General features: G+C 40.2%; 1 protein-coding gene across 7 annotated transcripts; it reads right to left on the minus strand.

Annotated features, from left to right (window-relative positions):
* Positions 1–1,993: 1,993 nt before the first annotated feature.
* On the minus strand, positions 1,994–15,524 carry LOC117758389. 7 transcript variants are annotated; one of them, XM_034580022.1, is made up of 8 exons: positions 15,438–15,524; positions 13,977–14,312; positions 13,599–13,868; positions 13,478–13,519; positions 13,259–13,344; positions 4,468–4,580; positions 2,674–2,707; positions 1,994–2,395 (listed from the first exon to the last, which is right to left on the minus strand). In XM_034580022.1, the coding sequence occupies exons 1-8, from the start codon at positions 15,499–15,501 to the stop codon at positions 2,357–2,359; spliced, it is 984 nt and encodes a 327-aa protein (XP_034435913.1). In that variant the 5' UTR covers positions 15,502–15,524; the 3' UTR covers positions 1,994–2,356. The 7 variants fall into 7 exon arrangements, with proteins under 7 accessions (XP_034435913.1, XP_034435912.1, XP_034435915.1 ...); XM_034580021.1 differs by having other exon boundaries at positions 13,478–13,522; XM_034580024.1 differs by lacking the exons at positions 13,259–13,344; positions 13,478–13,519; positions 13,599–13,868; positions 13,977–14,312; positions 15,438–15,524 and adding exons at positions 4,967–5,029; positions 5,319–5,467; positions 5,748–5,834; positions 6,783–6,824; positions 6,904–7,058.
* Positions 15,525–16,337: the final 813 nt, after the last annotated feature.

Raw genomic sequence — 16,337 nt, forward strand, 5'->3', positions numbered from 1 at the left:
CAAACACAGACAATCTGGTATTATTCTTATTATTCACACTGATAAAGTTTTGTAAGTGTATTTATTCTTACCTGTAAACTGAATCAGCACCAGTAGCAGATGTAAAGACATTTTAATCCGTTTGATTTCATCCATTCTTCTTCTTTCTCTTTTCTGCTTCTCGGTTCTTAGTAAAAAGTGCAATGTGGCGTTGACTTCCTGTCGATCACTTCCCCTCAGTGACACGTCTCCTCCGTCGTCATGTGCTAGTTGCATGTAGAGAAAATATCCATCAGCACCGACTTTCCCCCGTCGACCAGAGACTGTGTGAATATTTTACGATGAACTAATGTGCAGCAGGCGACTTTTAGATTTAGACACTTGTCACTCATTCACATGAGTGATGCAAATATCAGTAGATTCAGTCCAAATAAAGGACGACACACGTCACCTCTGGAGCAACTTCACATCTGGACTTTTATATTTTACAGGTGGTCGAGCTTGAATTTCTGTCACATGTTTATTGTTCTTTTCCTGTGTTAAAAAAACAATAACAAATTGTAAACTTATCTTGAAGTTACTGAATTAATGTAACTTATTCAGGTTCATATTCAAACACATGGAGCCAAGAGCTATTTAACCATTTGTTCAGGTCACATGTGCATGGAGGATTTTTCTGTAATAAGATTTAATAACATTATTGACTTGGGCTTCAAAATGTTAACGTGAATCAAATGTGATTCTGTGGTTTCCAGCTGTGGATTGAACTTAGTTTGCCTGAGGACCAATAAACTAAATGAATAAGTAACCGTCCGTCATGTCTCAGAGTCGTTGTCACATATGGTCACATCTTTAACTTCACTGTGTCTGAAACTATATGAACACATCATTCAGTGTGACGAGCATCACGGTTTCTTCAGTAGAAACGAGAAGCTGCACCCACTTCCTACTCATTGATTAAGAAAGAGAGAAAGAAATGAAGAAAGAAATGTATCCAGTCTTTATAATGAAATCTGTTGTTAACACACAAACAAAGATACAACAAAATCAGCATTAAACTCAACAAGAATCTGACCTTGGGTCTGGTTATAAAGTAAATAATAAACTCTACAAAAGAAAATATACCATTTATCACATGAATTCAGGAGAAACAGTGACATGAACGTGAGGTTCCTGTTTCTCACGTTGCACAACTAGTTCCCTTACAGCCCCCCCCTCCCCCCCTCCCCTCTGGACAGAAAGGGTTTCACATGAACTCCTGAACATTATCATGGAAATGAAATGTTAAAAGAAAACAGATACAGCAGAGATTCAAGTAAATGTTGGTTCATGTATGGATAAATAACTGCAGATCAAACCGTCGGTGTACTCTGGCTTTATTCTTGGTCTTCTGGGATGAGTGAAGACACAAAGCAGGTAAATGTCTCTCAGGTGCTGTGGTCTCTGTTTGGTTTGGGCTTGTTGACGGTGGCGTGGACGTCACTGGAGGCTCCAGCAGAAGAAGAAAACTTCACACTGCTGCAGGTCAGTGATTCTCAAATGGGGGTTCTAGTACCCCTAGGGATACTTTGGAGTACTGCATGGGGTACTTGAAATATATTTTTTAAATGTAAGATAATTATTAGTTCAATAAAAATGTAAATGTAAGTTCAATAAATCACATTTCATAGTAAATATTCCTATTTTCAATGTTATCGTTTCCCAAGTTACGTTCATGACGACGTTTGTTCGCTGTGATGAAGCCAGTTTCAGTTCTGAACAACGAAATCAACAAACATGGATTCGTGGTTGAAACGTAGCAGCAACGCAGCTGAAAACAAGGAGAAGGAAGTGAACAAGAAAGTGAAAACAGAGCCAACACAATGTCGCCAGTATCATGAAGAATATGTTTTAATGGGATTTACTTCGACGAGCTGCAATCCGCCCAAAGCATTGTGCATTTTCTGTGAGGAAAAGTTAGCAAACAGTTGCGTGAAGCCAGCGCAGCTGCAGCGACATCTCAGCACAAACATCAGTGTCATGTCGGTAAGACACCAGAGTTTCTCAAGAAGAAACAGTCTGACTTCATAGTTTCACAAGAAACGATGTGAAAAGTCTCCACAACATCAGCCAAAGCACTGGAGGCTTCTCATGCTGAAGCCAAAAGGCCTTTCACCACAGCTGAGGACCTGCTACTTCCAGCCGCTGCTGTACTGACGAGACGATGCTGGACACAAACACAGCAGATCAGTTCTAAACTGGGCCTTTGTCAAATGACACCGTTGCTGCAGAATAGAAACGATGGGAACAGACATTGTTGATGAAGTTGTGTAAAAACCTGCTGAAGCATTTTCACTGCAGCTGGATGAATGGACAGACGTCAGTGGAAAGACACAGCTTATTGCTTTGGTGAGATACATTGATACTGATGCTGTGTTGCACTTGGCTGAAAACATATTTCAAAGGGGGAACATTGTTGAAAAGAGTTTGAGAACCAGTGCTGTAGGCATCACCTTCACCACCATCTTTAACTGGGACCTGAGAAGGAAGAAGGAAACAGCATCTCGAGGTAAATTACAGACACAAGGAGTCACTTTGTTCACTTTGACAATTTAAATGTCTGTTACAGACACTTTAAGGACGGAAATAAACCGGCTTTTGATTTCATTGTCCCACAGACTCAGTCCTCTCACCCTGTCTTCACTGCTGCTCCGTGGAGGAATCACCGGGACGAGTCTCTCCATGGCTGCTGGGATCAGCTGAGGGTCCAGTAGAAGAGGAGGGAGCTTCCACAGTGCTGTAGGTCACTGCATCATCACCACCCTGGATCTGTAGGATATACAATCAATCAATCAATCAATCAGTCAATCAATCAATCAATCAGTCAATCAATCAATCAGTCAATCAATCAATCAATCAATCAATCAATCAATCTGTATAGCACCTTTCATCAGGTTAGTGTAGTTCAATGTGCTTCACAGAACACAACAAATACAAATGTTGATAAGGAAGTATGATAAAAAAGGATTAATTATTAATTATTATTGGGGGTTAATATTACACCTTCAAGTTATTCTGCTCTGTTCACTGCTGCCATCTAGTGCTCATTAACTAAACAACCACAAACATGTCTTACTTCCACCAAAGAGTTGGTTTGTGCCTCTGACAGTTTCTTTGTTTTTCAGCAGGAGTAAAAAAAACCTGGTGGAAGCATGAAACATGAGTCCAGAAAGAACTGAGTCAGTTTCGGGGCGGAGCCGGACAAAGGGGCGGATCCAGGAATTCCAAAATACAAGAGACAAACTTCATAATAGAAACACTCCACAGATCAAGAGTAAGTTTCACAGAACTGTGTTCAGTATAATTATTACTCTGGTATCAGTTTGTCTCTCTGAGGATTACAGGGGAATTGCTTTCCTCATTTCTTCCTATTTTCTGCTTCATTTTGACCTTTTTCTTTCAGATTATTGGGCTGAAACTTCAATGACTGTATGAAAGTAAGTTTCCCTGTGACTGAGCTGGTTGAGATCCAGTCGAGCGTCGTGCCGCAGAGCAGAGAGATGCACGGAACAGCAAGAGGCCTGAGTCCTGAGCGTTAGTGAGGGGGCCGAGGTGAACGGTGCAAACACCTGTCACAATAAAACACACACAGGCTCAGAGACGTGGAACCTGCAGGACATCCCTTTTAATAAAAGCACTAAATATTGTTATAAATACTGATATTGACTGAGGTGGGGAAGGTTCATCTTGTTGCATGTAAATCAACATCATTTAAAAAGTCTCTCAACTCAAACCTGGAAGTATCAACCTGCAGTATCTACATCACAGCATAAAACACTAACATGTCTATAACAGCCGGTTCATTAAGCTAAACGTACGATATCTATATGAAGATATACCATCTTATGATTATTATTATTATTTAAACATTGCAGCAGTAACCTAACGTACAGCTCCCCCTTCTGGCACTCTGGGTAAAACGCTTTTTACAACACATTGGTTCATACACAATCATTCATATCATATCATCATACATTACATGTCCTTACATTTCATTGAGCTGACGCTTTTATCCAAAGCGACTTACAATAAGTGCATCAACCATGAGGAACAAACCCAGAACAAGAAGAATCAAGAAAGTACAATATTCTTACAAATAACACGTCACCATTGTAATGTATAAGAATAACAGCTGGATCAGAAGAACATGAAGATACAGTATAAAATATTCCAGGTTTTGGACGACAAACTTCAAGAATCAATAAAATGGCTGAAAACTGGTTAAATCCAGTCCACACGATAAAAGTGACTTTTTATATCAAACTTTACAGACTGTCGGGCCTTGGCAGTGGTTTAAACTAAATCACAGTTTCCTCTGGGAATGTTCCCACCTTTGTTTCTTTTCTATCTAATGAGAATCACATTATTACGAGTGACTTTGTTTTCACAGCAGAAAGTTGTAACAAATGATTCCTAATATAAATATATCGATGTCAAATGTAACTCTACTATTGTATGATTGTGACGTTGGCATAGAGGCTGCTGGGATCAGCTGAGGGTCCAGTAGAAGAGGAGGGAGCTTCCACAGTGCTGTAGATCACTGCATCATCACCACCCTGGATCTGTAGGATATACAATCAATCAATCAATCAATCAATCATCTGTATAGCACCTTTCATCAGGTTAGTGTAGTTCAATGTGCCTCACAGAACACAACAAATACAAATGTTGATAAGGAAGTATGACAAAAATGGATTTAGACAAAAACAGAATAGGATGTATTACACCGCAGGTCAGGATGTAGCACGGTTACCATAGTGACAGAGAGACAACACAATCCAAAATAATTATTAAAAAGTAAAATAACCGAATGCAGTGCTAACAAAACCATCACAGCATAACAACATGTATCAAAACAAGTGACAGACACCAAATTATGTTTTAATGTTCCACTCATGAAAACATTTGTTTTCCACTATTACAGTTCTTTCTGAACAGAGGAGTTTACCTGGACCGCGCTGTAAGGGGAGTGGCTGATGGAGGCGTAGGCCACATCATCTGCAGGGTCAACCTACACCATGAAGACACCACATGTTCACTTATATGGATTCATACTGACTTAACCTTTTTCTGTTCTATAACTTTTACATCAAAAATGTATAACTTGTGATGACATCATGATGATATGGCATTATCACAAGATAAATAAAAACTTAGCATTGTCTGGTTTATATGAACATAAGACAGGTTTAGCTCCTCTGATGCTTTATTTTTTAGTTTAGCTGTAGAATATGAAAACCAGCGTCCAGAAACGCTGCTTCTGTGAAGTTGTAACAGTTATTTTCATCTTTGTAACTGACCGTGTTTTTATCCGTCTGTGTTTTGTTCCCTGAGTCGACAGGAACAGAAGAGTTAGCCTCGCAGAGGGAAGAATCAGGTTCATCAAAACCTTTCGTTTCCTCCGCCGAGAAGGTTATGTTTTCATCTGCGTTTATTTGTGTGTCTATAGTTGGCAGGATCACACACAAACAAGATGAGTTGCAGTTACAGAAGGTTTTCTTTTCACTTGCTTTAACATTGTGAGATATTTTCATTGATTTCATGAACTCTGATGAAAACAATCTGGAATATTAAGAGGACTGATATTTATGAGTGTGTGAAATTTGGAGCAGATACAAATACAAATCCAGATTTAGGGAATTCAAATGTGGTTTCATAAGACTATCAGGCCTTGGCGGAGGTATAAACTCTATAAGTGACATTTTAGTTTCATCTGTGAATGTTCTCACCTTTGTTTCTTCTCCATCTGATGAGAATCACAACCATTATTACGATTGTGGCAAAACCCACAGCCAGAGCGATGTACCACCACCAAGCTGTCAACAGAATGACAAGAGCTTTAGTTTTCTGTTCAGTCCAACTTCCTGTATTTACACATGTTGTTAAAGGGGACATAGCATGCCCATTTTACCACAAGTTGATATGGTTCCTTGGGGTCTGAATGAAATGTCTGTAACATACTTTGGTCAAAATACCACAAGGATCATTTAAAACAGCCCTCCACAGAGTGACCTGTTTTGAGTGCCTGTTCCTTTAAATGCTAATGAGCCAGCTCCCCCCTCCCCCCTCCCCCCCATGATTTTAAACGATATAAATTACATATTTTATATGATATAAATTATCAAATATGTTATATTCTGTTGTCCTGGAGTTTTAATTTTCCCAATCACATAATTAAATGTCCCCCTCTGCCCATCCACTACAAGCAGACAGACAGAGAGAGAAAGAGAGGTGGGGGGGGGCTATGAAGACCATCATTTACCCCCGAACCCCGACATTCAACGGGTACAACAACAAACGGAGAAAGCAGAATCGCGGGCTGACCTTATATATACAGTCTATGGGGCTGACCAGCGGAGAAATGCACGTCCCGTGTGAACAGCCAGGCGGCTGCGTGCTGGAGAACGGCGCTGCGCTGCCTCGCAGCGGCGCTTCCGCGTCCGGTGTACCCCGGCGTAACGACTGTGGGGGGGCGGGGGGGCAAGGCCATGTAGGGAGACTTTCAGTGCCTTGTTACGACACAAAACCCAGGAAGCTCATTCTAGTCACTCAAGCATGACGTTTCTGACTTAGAGGAACTATAACAAAACGCGCAAGTGTTTTTTTCCCAGAGTTCTTGGGTTGGTAGACATGAGCCAGATACCCACATTAACCTGTAGAAGCACTAACAAAGTGGAATTTGCATGATATGTCCCCTTTAATATTAAATCCATCAACACGCAGCAGCACAGAGATGAATGAGAGGTGCAGTGAATATTCAGTACCTGTTGTCATCTCATTGTTTCCTGGAGCTGGTTTCTTCTTTCCTTCTTAAGAAAAAGAAATGTATTAACAAACAGAATTTATTGGATCAGGAGCAGTTCATCGTGTTCTGTGTTTTCTCACCTGATGACGGAGGAATGAAGGCAAACTTTTCCTCTTTGTAACCACACTTCACTTTACATGTTAATGAGCTATAGTTCTTCATCTTGGGAACAAAATGGGATTTTGAGAAGCTCACATTGGCCGAGCAGGAAGACTGTGATGTCTTCAGTTCAGTGTTGTCTTTGTCCACATCTATATTCATATACAGCCACTTCACTGTGGGGTAACACCTTCCATATGGCGACACAGAGCAGCTCAACGTCACCTCATCAGTTCTCTTCTGCTCAGTCACTGGTGATGATCCAGATATTGTGAGAGAAAGATAACATGAGTGAAACTATGTCCATCAGAATGATCAGAATTATCATAATGTTTTCATGAAGAGACTCTTTTACTCACCGTTGACAACAGAGAGATAAACCAGATGATCTTCATGTGTTTGTGTTGTCAGGTCAAACTGTCTGCAGGTGTATTGACCAGCATCTTCAGCTGTGACCTCCCTAATAACCAGAGAACAGTTTGCAGCAAGACGTAGTCTGTCTGCTTTAGATTTGGAAATCAGAGATGTGTCGAGCTGCCTGTTTACAAACAGGGTTACTGATCTAGTAACATTTGAATCAATGAAGAACCAGGTAGTAGCTCCACAGTTCACATGATCATCTCTCACATTGTCACAAGGCAAAGTGACTTCAGCTCCAGCTCTGACGATGATGATGGAGGAAGATTGGGCAGCGAGCACTGTGGAGGAAATGAGAGAGAGACAGCAACAATTAATCTAAACTAAGAAAAAGACTCATATTTTCATACACTTCTGAATGTGAGGATTCTTTTAGACATAACTTTGTGAATTAAGACAAAATGGAGCATGACTGACAAGATAAACCTGAAAAACATCAACTACAGTTATCTCCCTGCATTTGAATGCCTCAGCCAACTAGTCCAGTTGCAGTCTACGTACATTTGTTTCCAGACTCATGAGGTCACTCTGACACTTGATCACTGAAATCTAATCTGTTAAGTTTTCATTCGAGGAGACAACTGGTCAGAATTTGAAGAAATTCAGCCAAAAACCTGAAACCTTGACCTTTAACCACCAAATCCAACCAGTTAACTGTGAGTTAATGGGAACATTGGTGTCAAACTTGAAAGGATTCTCTCAATAACATGTTCATGAGGGAAAGAGGGTTTTGTGAGGTCACAGTGAACTTGACCTTTGACCTCCAAAATCAACTCAGTTAATCTTTGTGTCCAAGAGAACGTTTGTACCAACTTTACACAGATTCCCTGGAGGTGTAACGGAGATATCGCGTTCACAAGGCAAAACATGTGCTTTGTAAAGTCACAGCGATCTTGACCTTGGACGACCAAAGTCTAATCAGTTCATCCTTGTGTTAAACTGAATGTTTGTCCCACATTTGAAGGAATTCCCCTCAAAGTGTTCCTGAAGGTCGTTGGCTCAGAGGCATAACAAAGCAACTACATGTTGCAGCACACTGGCCTTCATCAGGGGACAAAGTAGAAGTAAAGCAAAGGAAGAACGAGACTGAAGAAGTGACATCATCAGCTCATTATCACAGTAGACGGAGCAGGTGACTCAAACTAGAGCAAATAACCACAATTAGACAGAGAGCAATACACAGCAGATTAAAATATGAGGAATGATCCAGTACACAAATATACACAACTACAATATCAGAGTACTCATAAATATCAGTCCCCTGAATGTGCCAGACTTGTGCCACAACACATCAGTGAAACTCTTCACTTTTAAAAGCAAACACAAACAATCTGGTATTATTCTTATTATTCACACTGATAAAGTTTTGTAAGTGTATTTATTCTTACCTGTAAACTGAATCAGCACCAGTAGCAGATGTAAAGACATTTTAATCCGTTTGATTTCATCCATTCTTCTTCTTTCTCTTTTCTGCTTCTCGGTTCTTAGTAAAAAGTGCAATGTGGCGTTGACTTCCTGTTGATCACTTCCCCTCAGTGACACGTCTCCTCTGTCGTCATGTGCTAGTTGCATGTAGAGAAAATATCCATCAGCACCGACTTTCCCCCGTCGACCAGAGACTGTGTGAATATTTTACGATGAACTAATGTGCAGCAGGCGACTTTTAGATTTAGACACTTGTCACTCATTCACATGAGTGATGCAAATATCAGTAGATTCAGTCCAAATAAAGGACGACACACGTCACCTCTGGAGCAACTTCACATCTGGACTTTTATATTTTACAGGTGGTCGAGCTTGAATTTCTGTCACATGTTTATTGTTTTTTTCCTGTGTTAAAAAAACAATAACAAATTGCCAACTTTTCTCGAAGTTACTGAATTAATGTAACTTATTCAGGTTCATATTCAAACACATGGAGCCAAGAGCTATTTAACCATTTGTTCAGGTCACATGTGCATGGAGGATTTTTCTGTAATAAGATTTAATAACATTATTGACTTGGGCTTCAAAATGTTAACGTGAATCAAATGTGAATCTGTGGTTTCCAGCTGTGGATTGAACTTAGTTTGCCTGAGGACCAATAAAGTAAATGAATAAGTAACCGTCCGTCATGTCTCAGAGTCGTTGTCACATATGGTCACATCTTTAACTTCACTGTGTCTGAAACTATATGAACACATCATTCAGTGTGACGAGCATCACGGTTTCTTCAGTAGAAACGAGAAGCTGCACCCACTTCCTACTCATTGATTAAGAAAGAGAGAAAGAAATGAAGAAAGAAATGTACCCAGTCTTTATAATGAAATCTGTTGTTAACACACAAACTAAGATACAACAAAATCAGCATTAAACTCAACAAGAATCTGACCTTGGGTCTGGTTATAAAGTAAATAATAAACTCTACAAGAGAAAATATACCATTTATCACATGAATTCAGGAGAAACAGTGACATGAACGTGAGGTTCCTGTTTCTCACGTTGCACAACTAGTTCCCTTACAGCCCCCCCCACCCCCCCCCCCTCTGGACAGAAAGGCTTTTACATGAACTCCTGAACATTATCATGGAAATGAAATGTTAAAAGAAAACAGATACAGCAGAGATTCAAGTAAATGTTGGTTCATGTATGGATAAATAACTGCAGATCAAACCGTCGGTGTACTCTGGCTTTATTCTTGGTCTTCTGGGATGAGTGAAGACCCAAAGCAGGTAAATGTCTCTCAGGTGCTGTGGTCTCTGTTTGGTTTGGGCTTGTTGACGGTGGCGTGGACGTCACTGGAGGCTCCAGCAGAAGAAGAAAACTTCACACTGCTGTAGGTCAGTGATTCTCAAATGGGGGTGCTAGTACCCCTAGGGATACTTTGGAGTACTGCATGGGGTACTTGAAATTTATTTTTTAAATGTAAGATAATTATTAGTTCAATAAAAATGTAAATGTAAGTTCAATAAACCACATTTCATAGTAAATATTCCTATTTTCAATGTTATCGTTTCCCAAGTTACGTTCATGACGACGTTTGTTCACTGTGATGAAGCCAGTTTCAGTTCTGAACAACGAAATCAACAAACATGGATTCGTGGTTGAAACGTAGCAGCAACGCAGCTGAAAACAAGGAGAAGGAAGTGAACAAGAAAGTGAAAACAGAGCCAACACAATGTCGCCAGTATCATGAAGAATATGTTTTAATGGGATTTACTTCGACGAGCTGCAATCCGCCCAAAGCATTGTGCATTTTCTGTGAGGAAAAGTTAGCAAACAGTTGCATGAAGCCAGCGCAGCTGCAGCGACATCTCAGCACAAAACATCAGTGTCATGTCGGTAAGACACCAGAGTTTCTCAAGAAGAAACAGTCTGACTTCATAGTTTCACAAGAAACGATGTGAAAAGTCTCCACAACATCAGCCAAAGCACTGGAGGCTTCTCATGCTGAAGCCAAAAGGTCTTTCACCACAGCTGAGGACCTGCTACTTCCAGCCGCTGCTGTACTGACGAGACGATGCTGGACACAAACACAGCAGATCAGTTCTAAACTGGGCCTTTGTCAAATGACACCGTTGCTGCAGAATAGAAACGATGGGAACAGACATTGTTGATGAAGTTGTGTAAAAACTTGCTGAAGCATTTTCACTGCAGCTGGATGAATGGACAGACGTCAGTGGAAAGACACAGCTTATTGCTTTGGTGAGATACATTGATACTGATGCTGTGTTGCACTTGGCTGAAAACATATTTCAAAGGGGGAACATTGTTGAAAAGAGTTTGAGAACCAGTGCTGTAGGTCACTGCATCACCTTCACCACCATCTTTAACTGGGACCTGAGAAGGAAGAAGGAAACAGCATCTCGAGGTAAATTACAGACACAAGGAGTCACTTTGTTTACTTTGACAATTTAAATGTCTGTTACAGACACTTTAAGGATGGAAATAAACCGGCTTTTGATTTCATTGTCCCAAAGACTCAGTCCTCTCACCCTGTCTTCACTGCTGCTCCGTGGAGGAATCACCGGGACGAGTCTCTCCATGGCTGCTGGGATCAGCTGAGGGTCCAGTAGAAGAGGAGGGAGCTTCCACAGTGCTGTTGGTCACTGCATCACCACCACCCTGGATCTGTAGGATATACAATCAATCAATCAATCAATCAATCAATCAACCAACCAATCAACCAACCAATCAACCAACCAACCAATCAATCAATCTGTAAAGCACCTTTCATCAGGTTAGTGTAGTTCAATGTGCTTCACAGAACACAACAAATACAAATGTTGATAAGGAAGTATGATAAAAATGGATTTAAAACAAAGACAGTGTTGGGACATGGTTTTTATGGGAAACCAAAGTGCGGCCTCCATGTTCAGTCAAAAGCCTGAAGCAGCATGTCCCTCCAGGACTCAGTCTCCCAGGGGGCATCACCGTCACACAGAGGTGTGAAAACCCCCCCCAGGGACACAGGTTTCAACTCCCATTGGTCACTCTGGACCCCATGACCTGTGAGGTCACCGGGCCAATATAAGGCCTGTTCCCCCTATTTTCTTCCTCTTCCTACAATCCTTCCACAGGAGGGAAGGCTGTCGAGCCTCTTCTCCAGCTCACATCTTCTCTTCCCATCCAACTCTTCGTGAGGAGCACAAAGGTGCAGCTTCCAGCTCATCTCACCAAGGAAACCTCCTCGCACTCCAAGCTCTACCAACCCTTCAAGCAGCGACTCGATGTCCTGCTGGAAAACTTCAGCCAGCAACTGAGCTGCACAGCTCAACAGAATCACTAAGGCGGGAGCCACAAACCAGCCAGAAGACTTCACAAAACTGCGAACTGCACAGCAACTTCCTTTTTCCCCTTTCCACGGACGGGTAACACAACTGGGCTTAATAATTATACTAGGCTAAGCAAGACTGTTTATTCGATTCTGTGTGATGTTTATAAGTTTGATTTGTGGTGTTGTGATATTGTGGTTACAAGTTGTTGAGAAAGTTAATGCTAGTTATGCTCTTCAGTCCTTCCGTGCATGCATCTAGCAACTTTCTCTAATTTGGCACACACACAGACACACGCATAACTCTTCACCTCATTATCTCTACAGGTCGTAAACATTACAATAGGGGGGAGGGTGTTATATTCAATTGGCCAGCCGCCATTTTGAAAGCACGCTGACTCACAAAGACACACACACACACATACCTATCTTTGTTTAGTAATGTAATTAGACCGTGAGTAATTTGTGATTTTATACTTTATTATATCCATCATAAATGTTTTTCTTTAATAAATGTTTTTTCATTAATGTTGCATGAGTGAATTTTGCAAACCTCTACACTGTCAAGAACTCCATATCCTTCAACTTAGCTAACTATCTATATGGTAATTTTGGTTATAGTTATTAAGTTAATTGTTAATCAGAGTTCAAAATTTGTAGTTAGAACCTTCATGAGACTTAATCAATAAATTGGCTATCTGTTCCCTTCCTTTGAAGGGTGGTAACTTTAATCAATTAAAGTTATTATTTAATATTAATAATAAATATTAATAGTTAATATTTTATTTTGATAACCAAAATTATTGAATGCCGAAAGGCACACCATTTTATGGTATCACGTTTAATGCATTATGGCATAACAACAGAATAGGATGTATTACACCTCAGGTCAGGATGTAGCACGGTTACCATAGTGACAGAGAGACAACACAATGCAATTAATTATTAAAAAGTAAAATGACCTAATGCAGTGCTAACAAAACCATCACAGCATAACAACATGTATCAAAACACAAAGAAACATCCATAACTTTAACTTTCACATTAAAACTTTAGACCTTATGATGACATCATTATTTCATGGCGTTATTACAAGATAAATAAAAACTTGGCGGAGGTATAAACTCTATAAGTGACATTTTAGTTTCATCTGTGAATGTTCTCACCTTGTTTCTTCTCCATCTGATGAGAATCACAACCATTATTACGATTGTGGCAAAACCCACAACCAGACGAATGTACCACCACCAATCTGTCAACAGAATGACAAGTGCTTTAGTTTTCTGTTCAGTCCAACTTCCTGTATTTACACATGTTGTTAACATTAAATCCATCAACACGCAGCAGCACAGAGATGAATGAGAGGTGCAGTGAATATTCAGTACCTGTTGTCATCTCATTGTTTCCTGGAGCTGGTTTCTTCTTTCCTTCTTAAGAAAAATAAATGTATTAACAAATGGAATTTATTGGATCAGGAGCAGTTCATCGTGTTCTGTGTTTTCTCACCTGATGACGGAGGAATGAAGGCAAACTTTTCCTCTTTGTCACGATCCTTCACTTTACATGTTAATGAGCTATAGTTCTTCATCTTGTCAACAAAATGGGATTTTGAGAAGCTCACATTGGCCGAGTAGTAAGACTGTGATGTCTTCAGTTCAGTGTTGTTTTCAGTCACATCTTTATTCATATACAGCCACTTCACTGTGAGGTCACACCTTTCATATGTCGACACAGAGCAGCTCAACGTCACCTCATCAGTTCTCTTCTGCTCAGTCACTGGCGATGATCCAGATATTGTGAGAGAAAGATAACATGAGTGAAACTATGTCCATCAGAATGATCAGAATTATCATAATGTTTTCATGAAGAGACTCTTTTACTCACCGTTGACAACAGAGAGATAAACCACATGATGTTCATATGTTTGTGTTGTCAGGCCAGACTGTCTGCAGGTGTATAGACCAGCATCTTCAGCTGTGACCTCCCTAATAACCAGAGAACAGTTTGCAGCAAGACGTAGTCTGTCTGCTTTAGATTTGGAAATCACAGATGTGTCGAGCTGCCTGTTTACAAACAGGTTTACTGTTCCAGTCCTCTTTGAATCACTGAAGATCCAGGAAGTAGCTCCACAGTTCACATGATCATCTCTCACATTGTCACAAGGCAAAGTGACTTCAGCTCCAGCTCTGACGATGATGTGGGAAGATTGGGCAGCGAGCACTGTGGAGGAAATGAGAGAGAGACAGCAACAATTAAACTAAACCAAGAAAAAGACTCATATTTTCATACACTTCTGAATGTGAGGATTCTTTTAGACATAACTTTGTAAATTAAGACCAAATGGAGCATGACTGACAAGATAAACCTGAAAAACATCAACTACAGTTATCTCCCTGCATTTGAATGCCTCAGCCAACCAGTCCAGTTCCAGTCTACGTACATTTGTTTCCAGACTCATGAGGTCACTCTGACACTTGATCACTGAAATCTAATCTGTTAAGTTTTCATTCGAGGAGACAACTGGTCAGAATTTGAAGAAATTCAGACTTGAGATGTGCGAGAGGCCAAAAACCTGAAACCTTGACCTTTAACCACCAAATCCAACCAGTTAAACCGTGAGTTAATGGGAACATTGGTGTCAAACTTGAAAGGATTCTCTCGATAACATGTTCATGAGGGAAAGAGGGTTTTGTGAGGTCACAGTGAACTTGACCTTTGACCTCCAAAATCAAATCAGTTAATCTTTGTGTCCAAGAGATCGTTTGTACCAACTTTACACAGATTCCCTGGAGGTGTCACGGAGATATCGCGTTCACAAGGCAAAACATGTGCTTTGTAAAGTCACAGCGATCTTGACCTTGACCTTGGACGACCAAAGTCTAATCAGTTCATCCTTGTGTTAAACTGAATGTTTGTCCCACATTTGAAGGAATTCTCCTCAAAGTGTTCCTGAAGGTCGTTGGCTCAGAGGCATAACAAAGCAACTACATGTTGCAGCACACTGGCCTTCATCAGGGGACAAAGTAGAAGTAAAGCAAAGGAAGAACGAGACTGAAGAAGTGACATCATCAGCTCATTATCACAGTAGACGGAGCAGGTGACTCAAACTAGAGCAAATAACCACAATTAGACAGAGAGCAATACACAGCAGATTGAAATACGAGGAATGATCCAGTACACAAATATACACAACTACAATATCAGAGTACTCATAAATATCAGTCCCCTGAATGTGCCAGACTTGTGCATCAGTGAAACTCTTCACTTTTAAAAGCAAACACAGACAATCTGGTATTATTCTTATTATTCACACTGATAAAGTTTTGTAAGTGTATTTATTCTTACCTGTAAACGGAATCAGCACCAGTAGCAGATGTAAAGACATTTTAATCCGTTTGATTTCATCCATTCTTCTTCCTTCTCTTTTCTGCTTCTCGGTTCCTAGTAAAAAGTGAAATGTGGCGTTTACTTCCTGTTGATCACTTCCCCTCAGTGACACGTCTCCTCTGTCGTCATGTGCTAGTTGCATGTAGAGAAAATATCCATCAGCACCGACTAAAACTATCTGCGCAGGAAGAAAAACTGTCTCATTTGTTGGGAAAGCAAACATGAAAATGAACATGAACTCCTCCTCCAAGGCCCAACAGTCCCTTTCCAATCAATCAAGCCTCACCACGTTTCACACACTTAGAAATATCAGTCCCATAAAGGTATCTGATCCATGAATTATCTTAGAAATCAGTGAAATATATTTAAAAATTTTAAATTTCACTTATTTCATGTTTAAAAAAGTGAAAATTAAGTTCCTGTATCCGCCCCAAATTATAATATATATTGTTCTTCCCTAATCTATAAAACATCAAGTTTCATGCTGGTATTAGCAGGAGTTTTTGTGTATTCCTGCTCACAATCAAACCAACAAGCAAATTTATCATCTCCACCAAGAAAGTGATGTTTTCACTTTCTTGGTGGAGATGATAAATTCCCAGTGTGAAGATGCTGGAGTCAAACAAAGCAAACTCCTGTAAAAGCAGAAAACAAGCAGCAGGCGACACATTAAAACACATCGACGCTGAACCGCAGCCATATGAAAAACGTCTTCTTTATTTACAAACTGGAAAACAATGTTTCTTCCCAAAACATCGAAAAATATATCCATCCATGTTATTTGTCTCTTTCCTCACCAGCAGCAGTTTATCTTCAAAAATTTAATCTGTCCCTTCGTAATTTCACATCCTGACAGAA

Source organism: Hippoglossus hippoglossus, chromosome 24 (genome assembly GCF_009819705.1).
Source record: "Hippoglossus hippoglossus isolate fHipHip1 chromosome 24, fHipHip1.pri, whole genome shotgun sequence".
Taxonomy (NCBI): domain Eukaryota; kingdom Metazoa; phylum Chordata; class Actinopteri; order Pleuronectiformes; family Pleuronectidae; genus Hippoglossus; species Hippoglossus hippoglossus.

What these genes read in the sequence shown, in the direction of transcription:
- LOC117758389 (XM_034580021.1), bottom strand. Translation starts at nt 15,501, where the DNA reads ATGGATGAAATCAAACGGATTAAAATGTCTTTACATCTGCTACTGGTG. An exon ending in AAACAATGAGATGACAACAG is followed by an intron (nt 13,345 to 13,477) that starts GTACTGAATATT and finishes TTCTGTTGACAG; the next exon opens with ATTGGTGGTGGTACATTCGT. An exon ending in TCAGATGGAGAAGAAACAAG is followed by an intron (nt 4,581 to 13,258) that starts GTGAGAACATTC and finishes TATATCCTACAG; the next exon opens with ATCCAGGGTGGTGATGATGC.